Genomic DNA, 16,040 nt, shown 5'->3' on the forward strand with positions numbered 1-16,040 from the left:
GACATTTTACTTTATTCCATTTTTAATAATTACACTTAACATTAATGTCATGTTAAATAATGTTCATATATTTTTTAACAACAAAATAAAATAAAAATAGAATAAGATTTCTCTGTAAATGAATTTCACAAGAGAATTTGATGTTATACATAATATCAATTATAATTTATTATTTATAATAAAATAGTATATATTTATTTATTATATTATTCATTGATTTGGTTTTATATATTTTAGTTTACAAACAATATACATTTATTTATTATATTATTCATTGATTTGGTTTTATATATTTTAGTTTACAAATAGTAATATGCTTTGTATCATGATTAGTACTTTGTATCATGATTGAGATTGACATGATTAGTATTTTGTATCATGATTGAGATTGAGATTTACTTTCCACGCATGCTGTCTTTTTAACTTTTTAACTTTTCAAAACTTGCTTATTCCAATAAATTGTTTATTCCAATTAACTTTTCAAAACTGTCAAACTTACCTGTGCCAATACATTGATATTCGAAATTGTAATGTTCAATATTTTAACTCAAATATTAATTTTATATAAAAAATAATTGCGATGAAAATAAATAAATAATAGAAAAAAAGGAGATTTATGTATTATTTATTTTTATTATCATAAAATATTATACTGTCAAAAATACTTAATTACCTTAACTAAAATTAATTTAAAAGAGTATTTTGTGCCTCTATGATCATTTTCATTATTATTACTGTATTAATATCTGCCATTATTATTTTTTCCACTTTAACAATAATATCTTATTATTATGTTAAGTGTATATTTTAAAACAAAACAGTCATATTTCCGTTTCTTTATTCTAAAATAAATCCTAATTAATTATTACCGTTAATACAATGTATCTCTATTATCTAGGTTGACTCAAATCAATTTTCTAAACTTTAGGTGTTCTCCCATAAAAACTCCTTTTAGTCTACAACTTTTCAAATCTATAAAATTATAAGATTTCAAAACATTAAAATTATAACATAATTAATTAATTTAAAAATAGGCTTAAATTATTTATTTCAATCTACTAAAACATTATTAGGTACACGATTACATGATTGAATAGTTAGAAATGATTTAGTTACATTACATGACCAATATGTGTTATTTATATGTAATTTAATATTTTATTTGATAATATATTTTATAAATAAACACACATTTAACAAATATTGTATCATCTAATTGATAAAATAAAAATAAATAATTACATGTGTATTATATAAGTAGGATATTCTTAATAATATTAAAAATAATTAGACGTGTTACTAGAAATAAATGTTTTACAAATAGAATTACACGATTTACTTAACATAATTTCATAATTATGCTTTTGAATTTTTTATTGCAACTTATTTTTCATTATTATAACTGCTGAATTTATTTACAATTTATCTCCCAATGTGTGATTCGTACAAACATACACATGTAGATTAAATTAATATTTAATATGACAATCATAATTTTAACCATTTTCTCTTTTTAATTTTTTTATCTTTTATATACATTTATTAAACATTATCAATTTGATTTTTTCTTAATTACAATTTTATTTCCTATTTAGTATCTATTTTATTGTAAATTGATCTTACAATAGTAATTTATCTTCTAAATTTTATTTCCTATTTAAAAATGGAAAGCTTGGTCTAAAAATAGTAATTTATCTTCTAAATTTTATTTTGAAAATAAAATATTACTTTGAAAAATAATTATAAAAATTAGGAAAAAATGTAACTATTTTAATTAATTATAAGTTGCATTTTAAATTTTCAAAAATAACATAAAATTTACTTCTATAGTTATTCCAATTAATTTTTTTAGATTGCAGCTACGAAAGGAGTTAAAAAATTGGCTCTTACATTTTATTTTTAAAAGGAATGAGTTCTTTGGTGGGATGAGTGGCTCTTTTATTTTCAAAAAAAAATAATGTTCCAGCTTTATAAATAATGGTCTTTTCCAATATCCTGCACAATTTCATTGTAATTTGTAATTGTTCTCTTTATTTGTTTCAAAATTGAATTAATTTGACTTGGGAAATAAAAATAGTGTCAGATTCAAACCTCTACAATCATGATAACATATTATAATAATAAGAATCGTGTCTTACAAGATTCAAATCTCTATAATCATGATAACATATTATAATAATAAAATAACTTGGAAATCCTCAATATTTATCACATGTGAGTAAACATTGAGGAAAAGAAATTATTATAAACTCATTATTATAATAATGATTATAATTGATCAAAATTCCAACCAATACTGGAGAAATGGGAGAAAATGAGTGAATAATTGATCAAAAAACCAATCAACACGGGAGAAAGGAAAATATAGAAGCAAATTCAAAAAAAAATATATCAAATTTTAATTTATAGTAAAATATTATCAATTTTAATTTGTTACTAAACCAATATGTTTTTTGTGTATTATTTTTATTTTATAATTTTTGTTAATAGAAATTGTAAAATTAAAATTATAAGCCAATATGTTTTTTGTGTATTATTTTTATTTTATAATTTTTGTTAATAGAAATTGTAAAATTAAAATTATAAGCAGTTATAAAAATTATAGTATGTCCGACGGGCCAAACCTGTTTTTCTAATATATATATATATATATATATATATATATATATATATATATATAATTATATCAAATATATTCGTTTAAATTTTAATAACGGAATTAATTGAAAAAAATAGATTAATTGGAAATGTGGTTATTAAATTTTTTTATATATGAGAAGTCATTAAATAATTAATAATTAGTATTTATAATAAATTAATTAAAAATAAATATTTGAAAATGTGATCGTACGTTAAATGATTTTTTAATGTAACAAGAAGTTATCAAAATTAATTGAATACCAATTATTATTATGATTTACTTATTAATATTATTATGATTAATATTGCTTATTCTTTAAGTATTTAGCATCATGGAGATTAGCTGAGCAATACCGGTATGAAAGTTTGGTACATGTTACCAAATCAAATAAATATAATCACATATATTATATTTATTTATTATTTATAACATTGTGCAATCCGTGCGAACGCACAGGTAGATGACTACTCAAGGTAGATTCATAACGATATTGTATGATGCGTGCGAACGCACATAGATGACTATTGAATTATTTCATTTATTTTTTCTACTAAAGTATATATTTTTAATAAGATTAAATTAATATTTATATGACCATTATAATTTAAAATATTTTTTATTTTTAATTTGTGTATGTTTTATATATATTTATTAACTATTATTATATATTTATTTATTATTTATTTCGACTTTACGTGACCCGTGCGAACGCACGGGTCCATTACTAGTATGTTAATAAATAGTCTGAATGGTACTACCTCTTAATGATTACTTTGATTAAATTTAATTAAATTAAATTATTAAGATTTAAAAATTCTTAATGAGGTTTTTATCCTTAAAATTGAGTAATTCATGAATTAGTTTAGGATTAGTACCTAAATATATTAGGTTTCAAATTTTTTATGATAGTAGTAGATCACAATGCCAACACTGTGCGTGTTAAAAACTGTTTCAGCACAAAAAATTATAATTAACTTTTTTATGTTCTATATATTTGAGCTCGTGGAGAAGCTAAAATTGTTGAAGGTGGAAGAAACGCTTTGAAAACATTAGCATGCATGTGGAAAACTAAAAAAGGTGTTGGTTCATTCCTTTAAATAGGAGACAAAAATTGGGGGTAATCAAAAGTCCCATTTTTTTAAGTGTTGGTATAGATGTCCGATACCGAAACGGACATTCATTTTTTTATAGGTGTCGATGTTACATAATAAACCTAAAACTAGGACAAGTAACATACATAATAGTTACTTCACCGGAAAAAGCCAAAAGGTTATGAAAACACAAAACTTAAACTTTTGTGATAGACTTTCTTTTGCCTACAATACTTACAATGCTACATATATTGAGTTCGCTCCATATTGTAGAGCTATTAAGTTCAAAAAGCGTCCAATCATTCTGGTCCATAAGAGAAGAAATAGTTTCAAAACTAGTTAAATCAATATTTACACGAGGGACTATCAAATGTAAAAGAGACAAATTAGAGGGGACAAAATTAAGCAATTGAAATTTAAGGGACTAAAATTAAACAATTTGAAATTTTGAGAGACCAAAATCAAGCAATTGAAACATGAGGGACCAAAATCAAATAATTAAGACATTTAGAAGGTCAAAACTGCATATAAGTCAAAATTGTTTTATTTTTCAAATTTAACCGTCACTATTACATCCCACTAATCAATTTTTTCCGCTGTTCCACCATTTAACCATTTTAAAATCCAAATATAATATAATAAAACAAATCTATTTTTAAAAAAAAAAACTCTTTAATATTGAGATACATTAATATTTATTTAATGGGCCAAAGAGATAAATGACCCAATTACATAGTTTGAAACCCTAGGTAGACAAACCCTAGCTTTAAATTCTACTAAGCTACAACTTAACCTTTCTCAAATCTATATATATTCACGTAGGTATCTGCCACTGTTAATATCTACTAAATCTAAATAATGGTATGTACTATGCAGCATCACCCTAACAGTTGAACGTGAAGTGTATTTATTGGGCGGCAATTTCTACAATGCATTATGATTGCTCTCTTGTTTCAGAGTTATATATTTCTTTTCAACAACTATGATTTCTTTGATTAAATAAGGTGAGTTTAGTTTGCTTAGTCTTATTTCATATAAAAATCTTATAGGTCATTAACCACGATTATCCATGTCTTTGAATGATATTAACCAGGGGCGGAGCTAAGGCCCAGCTAGCCCGAGCAGGCGCTTGGGCTCAACCCTTATTTTTTTTTTTGTACTTCTCCAATTTAATAGTTGATTTTTAGACAAAATCAGGGGCAAAATTAGAGGCAAAATTAATAAAAATAAGGTGTGAAAATTAAAACAGATGAATAATCAATGGTGTAAAATTTTTGCCCAGGCTACATAAAATTTCTGGCTCTGCCACAGATATTAACCATGATTTTATATGTAGTTTTACAATATCAAGTTCATACAATTTTTACTTTTATTTAGAAGAATGAAGAAGACAATAGTTAAATTTTTGAAAACATGGCCAAATGATCTCTAATTTTATGAACAGATCTAATTTGTACCAAAGGCATAAGAATGGTTTAATTTTGCTTACCAATAATTTTTTTGGTGATTTTGTAAACAGAAAACCAGAACTCATGCCGGTAATTTTGCAATTACCATTATTGAAATGGGACTATTGCTTTTTCAGCTTCTCCTTGGAAACATGCAAAACTTTTTTAAGGTAAAATATTTTCTCTTACATGTGTATCAAGAGTGGGAATGATAACTCTGCCAAAGAAACTTGTTAGTTCAAGTTGGTCAATTCAAACTTTTCTAAAGATGCATGTATGTTTTGACTAATAGTAGAATTTTATTCTTGATATTTTGTTGTGTTTGTTCTTAAGGATTGTAATGACCTTGATAATTTTGTCTCATTTGCTTACAGGAAGCTGGAAATGCAACTTAGAGGTCATGACATTGAGCCATGGATGATATTATCGTTGCTTACCAGAAGATCTCAAAAGGTATGAAATGTTGTAATTATTTAAAAAATTACATCAACATTTCTGAAACACATCTATCAAATTTGGGATTAAAAATAATGTACAATCGATGAATACTACATCTTCATTGTAGGAGAATACGAGAGGCAGAACGGTATAGTTGGGCTACATCAAGAGGTATTCTTGATATGATGGTTCTAAAGAATTTGCCAGAAGATCTCCAGACAGAAATACGAAGTCATCTCTTCAAAGATATTAGTAAAGTATGTGTTCGGACAATTAAAGAAGTTCATGATTAATCTTTAAGTAGATTTTGTTTATCCAGCTTAGATGTTACATGAGCTTCAAAATCTCTGATATGATGCTTTAAATGAAATTATCTTTTTCCTTGTGTTTATATCTATAATATTTTATTGAAATATAATATAAATTGAATGCAAAATCTTTTATAGGTCCGAATTTATTCTAAGATGGATGAGCCTTTCTTAAATGTCATTCGTGAGCGACTAATACAAAAGACATACAACAAAGGATATAAAGTTTTGAGTTGGGACTATCTAGTACAGAAGATGGCTTTTATTTTTCGTGGAAATTTGATGAGTAACTTAAAGAAGGTGCCATTTCAATTCAGTTATTTGAAAGGGATGTTTGCGGCGAAGAAATCTTAATATAGAATCCTGAGACAACTATGATTTCCTTGATTAAATAAGGTGAGTCATAGTTTTATCTTCAGTAATGATTCTCATTACCATTGAGACTTTGAAGTTTGTGGTATATGAATTGTTGTGGTGAGTCATAATTTATTTTTCTTTTGGGATTTGCATTCAAGGGATCTCACTCAGAGGCAAAGCTACATATATCTCATAATTGTCTTATAGCTATTCTCATGCTTTATAGGGAGACAACTATATAATATAAGTGATGTTGATCCTTCATGTCGTTCTCTCACTCTGCTAATAAACTTATAATATCACATTGCTAATGACTTTACAATTTATGTGCAGTTGATATTCAAAATGTAATGGATGCATCTGCAAGCATTCAAAGTGGTAAGGGATGCATATGCAAGTCTTGATTCTTCATGTCTTCCATGCGATAAGTGATGCATATGAAGACAAGAGGAAGACAATATAAATTACCCAATTGGTAATGGATGAATCTGCAAGCATTCAAGGCTAAATATCAAGACAATTCACATGTATTTTGAATTCCGTTGAATTTTTAGAGGACAAGTTATTAAATGTAATGTTTGATTGTTACCTTTAATTTGGCTAAATTATTTGCGTTAAAATTATATTTTTTTATTTTTATTTTTAGTAAAAAAAACACACACGAAATATAAGGGTTATTCCATCCAAAAATACAATACGGAAAGCCCCGGCCACCTAAAACAAAAGAGTGGTAGAGTATTCCAAACGGAAAAGTTACAATTATCAATTGTTTTACAAAATGAGCATAACCAGACCCACGACCTTAGAACAATAGCCGACATACAATCATAAAAAACGAACGCTGCCCCCTTAAAAATGATTTCGTTATGCAATATCCAAAGGCTTCAAACTGTTACGAGCCAAATAACTGCAACGATATTCCTCTTTAAACTGCTCTTCAACTTCTCACAGTGGAAAAAGAAGTTTATAAACTCCTCCATAGACAACTCAAAAAAATTGCCCATCCAATCATACACCTTCTTCCAAATTCTTAACAAGAACACACAATCTTCAAAGAGATGCGCTCTTGACTCAATTTTCGAATCATAGAAAACGCAGCTCAAGTCCATAATATGCGCGTAATGATTCTCCGCTTGAACAAATGATCTTTAATAGCGATCCTGTTTAGCAAAAGTCTCCAGCCGAGAAAAGACAACTTAGACGGAGCTTTTATCTTCCACATTCGGTTGATTCCTGCCACCACACCCGCGGGGATACTTGAACCAGAAATGCTTTCACTAAACAATTTGTAGCAAGACTTAATCGAGAAAACACCGTCGGGCTCTGTAATGCCCGATTATTTAACTAATTATTTTATGGTGTGTTTGCGAATTATTTAATAAAATTATGAATTATTTAAAATTATTTTATTTTGTTAGAGGTTAATTAATTAGTATTAATAAATAATGAGAATATGAACATTGGACCTATTATGATGTTAATAGTAGTATTAGTGAGGGGTGTGAGGTTAAGCCCATTAGTAAAAGTGAAAAATAGTGAAAAGAATAAAATAAGAGGAATTAGGGAAAATGTTAGAATTCTGAAAATTTTGAGAAAAACGTAGAAAGAGAGAAGTGCAGAGAACTACGGCAATCTCATTGGAAGCTTAGAGTAACCTTCAATCCAAGGTAATGGTGGGATTCTAACTCTATTAGGGTTTGTATGATGATGGATATGGTAGATATTAGGCTTCATAATTTTGTAACCATACTTGTATGAGAAGTTGAATTCGGATGTATTTATGATGATGTGAATGGTGTGTAATTTCTATGCAATTGATGGAATTGATGTTTGGATATGAACAATTGCCCAAGCCATCCAATAGTTGCTTCCAATTTGAAGAGTTTGAAAAAAAAATCTGAGCCAATATTATGAACTATGCGAGAGCTCCTCCATAAACAAATGATAATACAATTATGATAAATACTCACCAATATAAGATCGGAAGTAGGTAAGAACTCCACTTGATGATTACATAAACAGCTGCTTTCGAACTTAAAACACATAGCAAGCATTCCTGTCACACATTAAAAACAGAAAATCTCACTTAAAAAAAATAGCCAGCTTTTTATATCGAACGTAATAAACAACACAGAAAATGAGTTACCTCAAAAAGGTGAGATCCGGTATGAGCATCCACAGCTCTATAAGGACCATCAAATAAATAGATATCAGCATCTTGGTAAATAGCGCGAGCAATTTGCATTCTTTGTTTCTGTCAACCACTCAAACTTATGCCACGCTCGCCTATAACTGTCTGATCACCAAATGACAAGATTTCCAAATCCTTCTTCAAGGAACATGCTTCAAGTACCTTCTCATATCTTTCCCTAACCATTTGTTCACCAAACAATATATTATCCTCTATCTTGCCGCTTTGAATCCATAGCGATTGAGCAACATAGGCCTCTGTTCCACAAACCTTAACGGTACCTGATATCTTTGGAACTTCTCCGAGCAAATAAGAGAGTAAAGTAAACTTGCCTGATCCAACAGTACCACAAACCGCAACCTTCATGCCATGAAAAACCGAGATTTTTGTGCTGTAAAGTTGGATTAGACAAAGATAAATCCTATGAAAAATTCCCGTCATCCACTTCAATTGCCGTATCAGAACTTCCCCGAGGAAGCCTCTCTATAACATCAGACTGCAAGTCTTCAAGACGAAGTAATGACGCAATCCTATCTACAGAAACTTTAGTATGTGCTATCATTGAAATTAAATCTAGAAGATTATAAATAGACTCCTGAAGAATCCTAATTGTTGCATGCCGACAGAATCTTCCCAGATTCAAGTGGGAACCCTATAACCATACAAGTACCGAAAGTAATCACGGATACTAATGTACGTGCACCCAAAAAGACAAATGTAGTTATGGCTGAAGTATAAAGAAATTTTTTCAACCAGCCTTGTTCCGCGTCCCTGAGCTCAATTATTTTAGATAGAAACTTCATTTCCCATCTTTGTAGACTAAGGATCCTTGTGTTCCTTAAAATTTCAGATGTGGTTTTCATTTTTGTATCCTTTGACTCCATTAACTTTTTTGGAAACTTGTCTTGCAACGATCCTAACAGAACATTTGCCAACATAACAACGATGGTCGTAACAAAAGCAGCAACAGAAGAAAGTCCGAGGTTTTTATACAAAATCAACAACGCCAATGCAACTTGCAAAACTACTAACCACATATCATGCATGTACCAACTGAATATACCAACTCTTTCAGCATCAACAGTCATGAAATTGATTATTTCTCCAGAAGTGTGACATTGCTTTGATTGACATGAAAGTGTCAAGGTTTTTTTAAATATCATAGTCACGAGCAGTCCTCGGATACGAAGTCCGAGTTGCTGCAACCTAATGAACCAATGCCTTTGTGTTAAGCACTCTACAACCTTTGCAAGAAAAAACGCAGAAACCATAGCCTTGATTCTCATATAGCCTTTTTCCATCAAGATATTGAACAAGAGAACCGATATGATAAGGACCGACATAACTGGCAAGAGTGTTTAACAGTGCAAGAAAAGCAATGATTACAAGCTCTTTCCACCCTGAGATTAATATTGACTTAACCAACTTAAGTGAGGTTACTCTATTGACTGCACCACAATCAGCTTCTAGTTTTTCTCTAAAAGTTGGAAAAGCTCCAACCACACTATCTCCACTATCTAGCCGAGGAATATCCTCATAACTGCCTATAACTGCCCTTAGAAGAAGTCTAACCGAAACCACGTCAGAAACAATGCATTAAACGGTTAACTCGACGCGATTTTCATACAAAACAACAATGTAAACCACAAAGCAATAACATGAAACAAAGAGATAGAAGACACATAAAGCTCTGAAAAACTGGAAACCTTCTTTTTCTCTGACTTGAACTGAAGAAAAACAAGGACCCTTTATGAAAGCAAACACAAACAACACACTAAGCAACTGTTTTCAAACCTAAATCAAAAAGAGTATCGAGCTTTTCTTCTGACCAACCACTAGTATACCACTAAAAGTAATTAACAAGAAAAATAACAAAATTGAAAGAAGAGAAACCAACAGAACAAAACTTTGCCACTTTAAACAAAGTACTATTTGGTAAATTCTCCTTAGTCTCATTCCCAACACCAGCCGCAACCCTTTTCCCAACCCTTGAAAACCGCCACTAACAACACAGTATGTGAAGAATACTAGACAACCCATGAAAGAAAATGGGTTTGAGAAGAAAATCAAAATCAGTTGCATTGATTTCTTTCTACGAGCTTCTCCAAACACAAATTAGGAAAATGGAAATTCTCTTTGCTTAATTTACTGACCAAAGAATGAATTATGCTTTCTTTGAGTCTATATCCTTCTCTAAACATTATATCTAAAACAATCAAAATATCATCTACCCTATCTTTCTGTGATAGACCATCAATCAGGTTCTCAAAGGTCTGCTCCTTAGGTTTCAGCTTCCAACTCATCATCTTTAGCAACCATTCCATACCTTGTGCAAGATTTCCTTCTTTACATAACCCAGTTATAATATAATCATGTGTACTAGCAATTGGTTCCAAGTGCCTATCATGCATACCTTTCAACAACCTCATTGCACCCTCAGTTTCACCAACTTCACAAAGGCTTTTTATGAGAGGAGTAAATGAAGAAACTGATGGCTCAAATCCCTGTGCAAGAAGTTCATGCAGCAAATCAGTAGCCTTAACTAGCTCGCCTTTCTGGCAAAGGCCTTTGATTAAGGAGTTGTAACTAATCAAATCACGAGCAACACCCTTTCGAGACATCTCATGAAACAAGCTCAGAGCTTCATCAACCCTTCCATGCAAACACATACCCGAACTCATTATAGTGTAGCTAACCACATTTTCTGCATAACCTCTATCACACATATCATCATAGAGCTTCTTTGCCTCAACTAAATCACCAATCTTACAATAACCATCTATCATCACATTATATGTGTACTCATTCGGCACAAATCCTTTATGAATCATCTCAAACCACAACTTCCTGGCCTCACCAAGCAACCCCATATCACAAAGACCTTTGATCACTGTTGTGCACATAACCCTATCCGGAAAATACCCTCTATCCTTAAGATCATTAAAAACCCTAAAACCCTCATCGTTCTTCCTCTTGAAGAGTCCATGAATGACTTCTTGATAAGTATAAATACCCGGATTACACTTCATGGAAATCATAATATGAAGGATCTCAGAAACTCTAGCATATTGTCTCTCCTTACAAAAACCAGCTATAAGCGAGTTAAAAACAGTATTATCAGGACACAAACCCTTCTCAAGCACCTGTCTAAGAAGCTCATACCCATCAAAAACTTTATTCTCAGCACAAAACGCCTTAATAAGACACCCAACAGTTTCAACATCAATGTTAGCAACAACACCTGATTCAATCATATGTTGATACAATTTCCAAACCAGATCAGTCCTCCCAACTTTCAAACAAGCCAACAAAGCCGCATTAAAACTTGACATAGAAGGTAAAAATCCAACCTGTTTCAATCTAACAAACACATCAACTGCATCCTCAACCATTCCACCTTTCCCGAGACATCGAATGTAAGACTCCAAAGAAGCAGGCTTTGGATTAAAACCAGGGTAATCATCAAGCAATGATTTTGCAGCTTTGAAGGCACCAGCATCAACAAGGGCATCAAAAAGAGCATGGCATGAAGATAGATCAGGTGAGAAACCACAATGAGAAGTGAGCCATTGAAGAAAACGAAGAGAGAGAAAGGAATTGTTCTGGTGATTGAGATAATGGAGGAAGAAATTGGGGTTTGAGAAATTGAAAGATGGGTATTGGGAAAGAAGGGTATTCTCCCATCGTGGTTTAGTTCGAGTGATGGTGCAAATTTGATTGAGAATATGAGTAAAGTTTTGATCTTTAGAATAATCACCACCTTGTTTGGTTTCTGTGGTGAGGTTACGGAAATACGAGGTTCCTCTTCTCCTCAGTAACATGGTCATTAGTTTGTGAATGAAGCTCAAAGGTTGTTGTCGGAGTGGAACGAGATAACGTTAATGCCACCGAAGTGTTCGGGTGTGGGACGGTGAGTGCCGAGGAAAAAAAAATTACAGTGTTGTTTTACAATAATTACCATGAAAAATCTCTAATGGTTATGAATAATTGGATGATTGTTTCCCAAACATCTCATTCTTTATTTATAATATTGTCTATTTATTATATTGTCGGAATGTTGTCCTTTAAATAGGACCAACCTCATTGTAAAATATATGTCAATGAAGTAATATAAAATCATTCTATCTTTCTCTCTTCCCTTTTATCTTATTTCTCATTTTATAACACGTTACCAGCACGAAGTTCTGAGACTTATAAGTGATGATAGCAAAACGAGTTATTTATATAGTTCCTAGAGAATTTATAAAACATCCTTGAAGGATTGTAAATATTATTATTTTTATGAAAACAAAATTGTGATTGAGTTTCAATATTATATCTTATTAAATTATCAAATAATCCCTGAAGGATTACAAAACAAAAATTTTATTATATAGTTCCTGAAGAACTTAACAAATATCCCTGAAGGATAGTAATGAGTTTATATATAGTTTTTGGAGAACTTAACAAATATCCCTGAAGGATAGTAATGAGTTTATATATAGTTTTTGGAGAACTTAACAAATATCCCTGAAGGATAGTAATGAGTTTATATATAGTTCCTGAAGAACTTATCAAATATTCCTGATGGATAATATGAGTTTATTATATAAAGCATCTATGAAGGATAATATTAACAATCCCATAAGGATTGCATCTATAATATTAACGAATCTCAAAAGGATTGCATCTATAATATTGCAAAATGATTGCATCAAGAATATTATCCAATTCGAGAAAGATTGAAAGAATAATATTGAATATCCTAGAAGTATTCCATAAATATTTTTTGTTATATTGATCTAAAAAATTGTAATATGCTCATAAAATAATTGTCATACCAGAAGTTGTTTATAACAAATAATTTTAACGCATCTCAAAATAATGCTTATATTTTTCTTTGATCATCATTTATAAATTAATAATTTTAACGCATTTTAGAAAGCTGATTATATTTATTTTAAATTATTGTTTATAAATATGTATATTATTCTAATTTTTTCTCTATAACATTTGACTCTGTTAGAAACTTCTTAAAATTGTTAGAATATAATTTGTTATATGTTGGAGATTATAAATCTATATATTTCACTAAAGGATTGACTATATCATTTTTTATTATTATCTTTGATGATTGAGGCATTGTCTATGTGTTTGGTGTTAAAATATTTTATTAGAATAAATTTTGTCAAATATTACGTTATGTATAATATATCACTTAATATGTTTATGTATCAATTAGTCAATGTTATATATATTTTATTGGTGCTATTAGATTTCTAAATTAAGAAAATTTTGTCAAATATTAAGATGTGTTTGATATTTTAAGATAGTTTTTATATTGGTTAATTAATGTCATTTGGTGCAACAATTTTAATGATATATATTTTTAATTTATATTATATAATTATAGCTTATAGTAATTAAAGAATACAATCTTATTACTTTGACTCATTCCTTATTGACTATCACGCTTAATTAGTAACAATGTGGTTTCTATATTTGTATGAAATTTATTTAATTATTGAATTGCATAGAGTTCTTTTTGTGAAATCAAGATTATCAATGGAAGATCTTTTGTTTTGATGAAGACAAATTATACATGACAAGAAGGAAAAGATGATATTCAAAATAAAGCATCATGTGAAAAGACTTTGATTCAAGATATGGATTCTTTGGAATAGGTATAATCATAATTATCAATTACTTAAAGTCTTAGATGCTCAAAAATCAAACCAAAATTGCATAACATACTCCTTCTTAAATCTCAAGTTTCATAAACAAAAAATGCATTTTCACCTAGTGTAAATCGATTTACACTTAATGTAAATCGATTGCTTGCTGAAGGTTTTTACATGCGCTTCTGTTTTTGCTTGTGTAAATCGATTTGCACATTAGAGCAATCGATTTGCACTGAAGGTTTTTTGAATTTCTTGACTGTTAGAAGGTGTGCAAATCGATTTGCACAAAGGTGCAATCGATTGCTTGCTGAACGTTTCTGAAAAACAGCATCCTTTCATTACACCATTTCCACACACCTTTTCATTGAAACATTTCCTTTAATCTTGGCAATTGTTCATGATTAATTTACAGAAACTTATGATATTTCAAGGGGTGTTATGAACATCTATATATACTCAAAATTTCAAATTCATTCTTCACCTCTTCCAATCAAAAAAACTCTTAGAAATTTTCAGAATTTCACATTGTTATTCTTCAATCTTTTCAAGATATTTTCTACACACTTTCATATCATCCAAACTAGAAAATACTTGAGCAATCTATTACTTTAAGAATTGTGAAATATTGTCATTGGAAGAGAAGATCAATCTTATAGATTGATATATGTTCATCAACTTTCTACTCAAAATATATTTTGTTATTTTTGACTTGCTATCCAAGATTGTTGGAAGTAAGGGTTGTTGATTAGTGAGAGGATTGTTCTCATAATCAAGTTGATAAATCCAAGAGGATTGTTCTTGGTAGTTGTAACCTTGTTGTCCATAGTTTTGGAAACAAGAGGTATCCTTAGGAAGGGTGTTCTCTTAAGGACTTATTGAAATCCAAGAGGATTGTTCTTGGTGGTTTTGTTAGAAGATTGTAGGAGGAGTCTTAGTATAGGCTTGTACAAAGATCTAACAATAGTAAAATCTCTTTCGTGTTTGAAAGGGGACTGGAGTACTCTCGGATTGTGAGGGGAACCAGTATACATCATTGTGTTCTTTACTTTTCCGCAATTTACCGCTTTCATCACTATTATCAAGAAAAGAAAAGAACCATTCAAAAGCCTTCAAACACTTAACCAAAAATAAGTACAAGTATTCTAAAAACCGGATAAATCTTTGAAAACCTAATTCACCCCCCCCCCCCCCTCTTAGGCGCACTCTTAAACTTACAATTGGTATCAGAGCAAGTTATAGGTAACTTGTTCCTAAAGATCCAGAATGGCTTCCGCAAATCAGAATCCAGTTTTTAGAGATGGTGGTAGTAACAACAAGCCTCCATTATTTTGTGGTGAATACTTTGACTTTTGGAAAATCCAAATGAAGGCTCATTTAGAAGCAAAAGGAGAAGAAGTATGGGAAGCAGTCCAAAATGGTCCCTTTGTTCCTACAACTATCGTCGATGGTGTTGAATCAACAAAGCTTAAAGTTTCATGGAACGATGATGATAGAAGGAAAGTTCTTGCTGACAAAAAGGCGATCAGTCTTCTTCATGGTGCTCTTAGTATGGATGAATTCTTCCGAATATCAACATGTACAACATCAAAGGAAATTTGGGATACTCTTGTAGAAACTCATGAAGGTACCGCTGAAGTTAAAAGATCAAGATTGAATACCTTAAGCCAAGAGTACGAACTATTTAGAATGAAGCCCAGAGAAACTATTCTCGAATTGCAAAAACGATTCGTTCATTTGACAAATCACTTGAAGGCACTTGGTAAGACTCTCACTACCGAAGAACTAAATCTAAAGGTGCTTAGATCTTTAACAAGAGAATGGCAACCGAAAGTAACGGCGATATCCGAGAAAAAGAATCTATCAAAGATGACTTCCGCAACCTTGTTCGGTAAACTTCAAGAATATG

At 30.2% G+C, this 16,040-nt stretch overlaps 1 protein-coding gene across 2 annotated transcripts; it reads right to left on the reverse strand.

The window, feature by feature from the left end:
- Positions 1–6,180: 6,180 nt before the first annotated feature.
- LOC131635197 (pentatricopeptide repeat-containing protein At5g18950-like) lies at positions 6,181–12,450 on the reverse strand. Of its 2 annotated transcripts, XM_058905808.1 has the most exons (3): positions 8,430–12,450; positions 8,254–8,339; positions 6,181–7,516 (listed from the first exon to the last, which is right to left on the reverse strand). In XM_058905808.1, the coding sequence occupies exon 1, from the start codon at positions 12,299–12,301 to the stop codon at positions 10,547–10,549; it is 1,755 nt and encodes a 584-aa protein (XP_058761791.1). In that variant the 5' UTR covers positions 12,302–12,450; the 3' UTR covers positions 6,181–7,516; positions 8,254–8,339; positions 8,430–10,546. The 2 variants fall into 2 exon arrangements, with proteins under 2 accessions (XP_058761791.1, XP_058761783.1); XM_058905800.1 differs by lacking the exon at positions 6,181–7,516 and having other exon boundaries at positions 8,061–8,339.
- Between the last annotated feature and the right edge of the window lie 3,590 nt (positions 12,451–16,040).

The sequence above is a fragment of the Vicia villosa genome, linkage group LG1 (assembly GCF_029867415.1).
Source record: "Vicia villosa cultivar HV-30 ecotype Madison, WI linkage group LG1, Vvil1.0, whole genome shotgun sequence".
Lineage (NCBI taxonomy): Eukaryota > Viridiplantae > Streptophyta > Magnoliopsida > Fabales > Fabaceae > Vicia > Vicia villosa.

Coding starts and splice junctions, on each gene's coding strand:
- LOC131635197 (XM_058905808.1), bottom strand. CDS start 12,301: ATGACCATGTTACTGAGGAGAAGAGGAACCTCGTATTTCCGTAACCTC.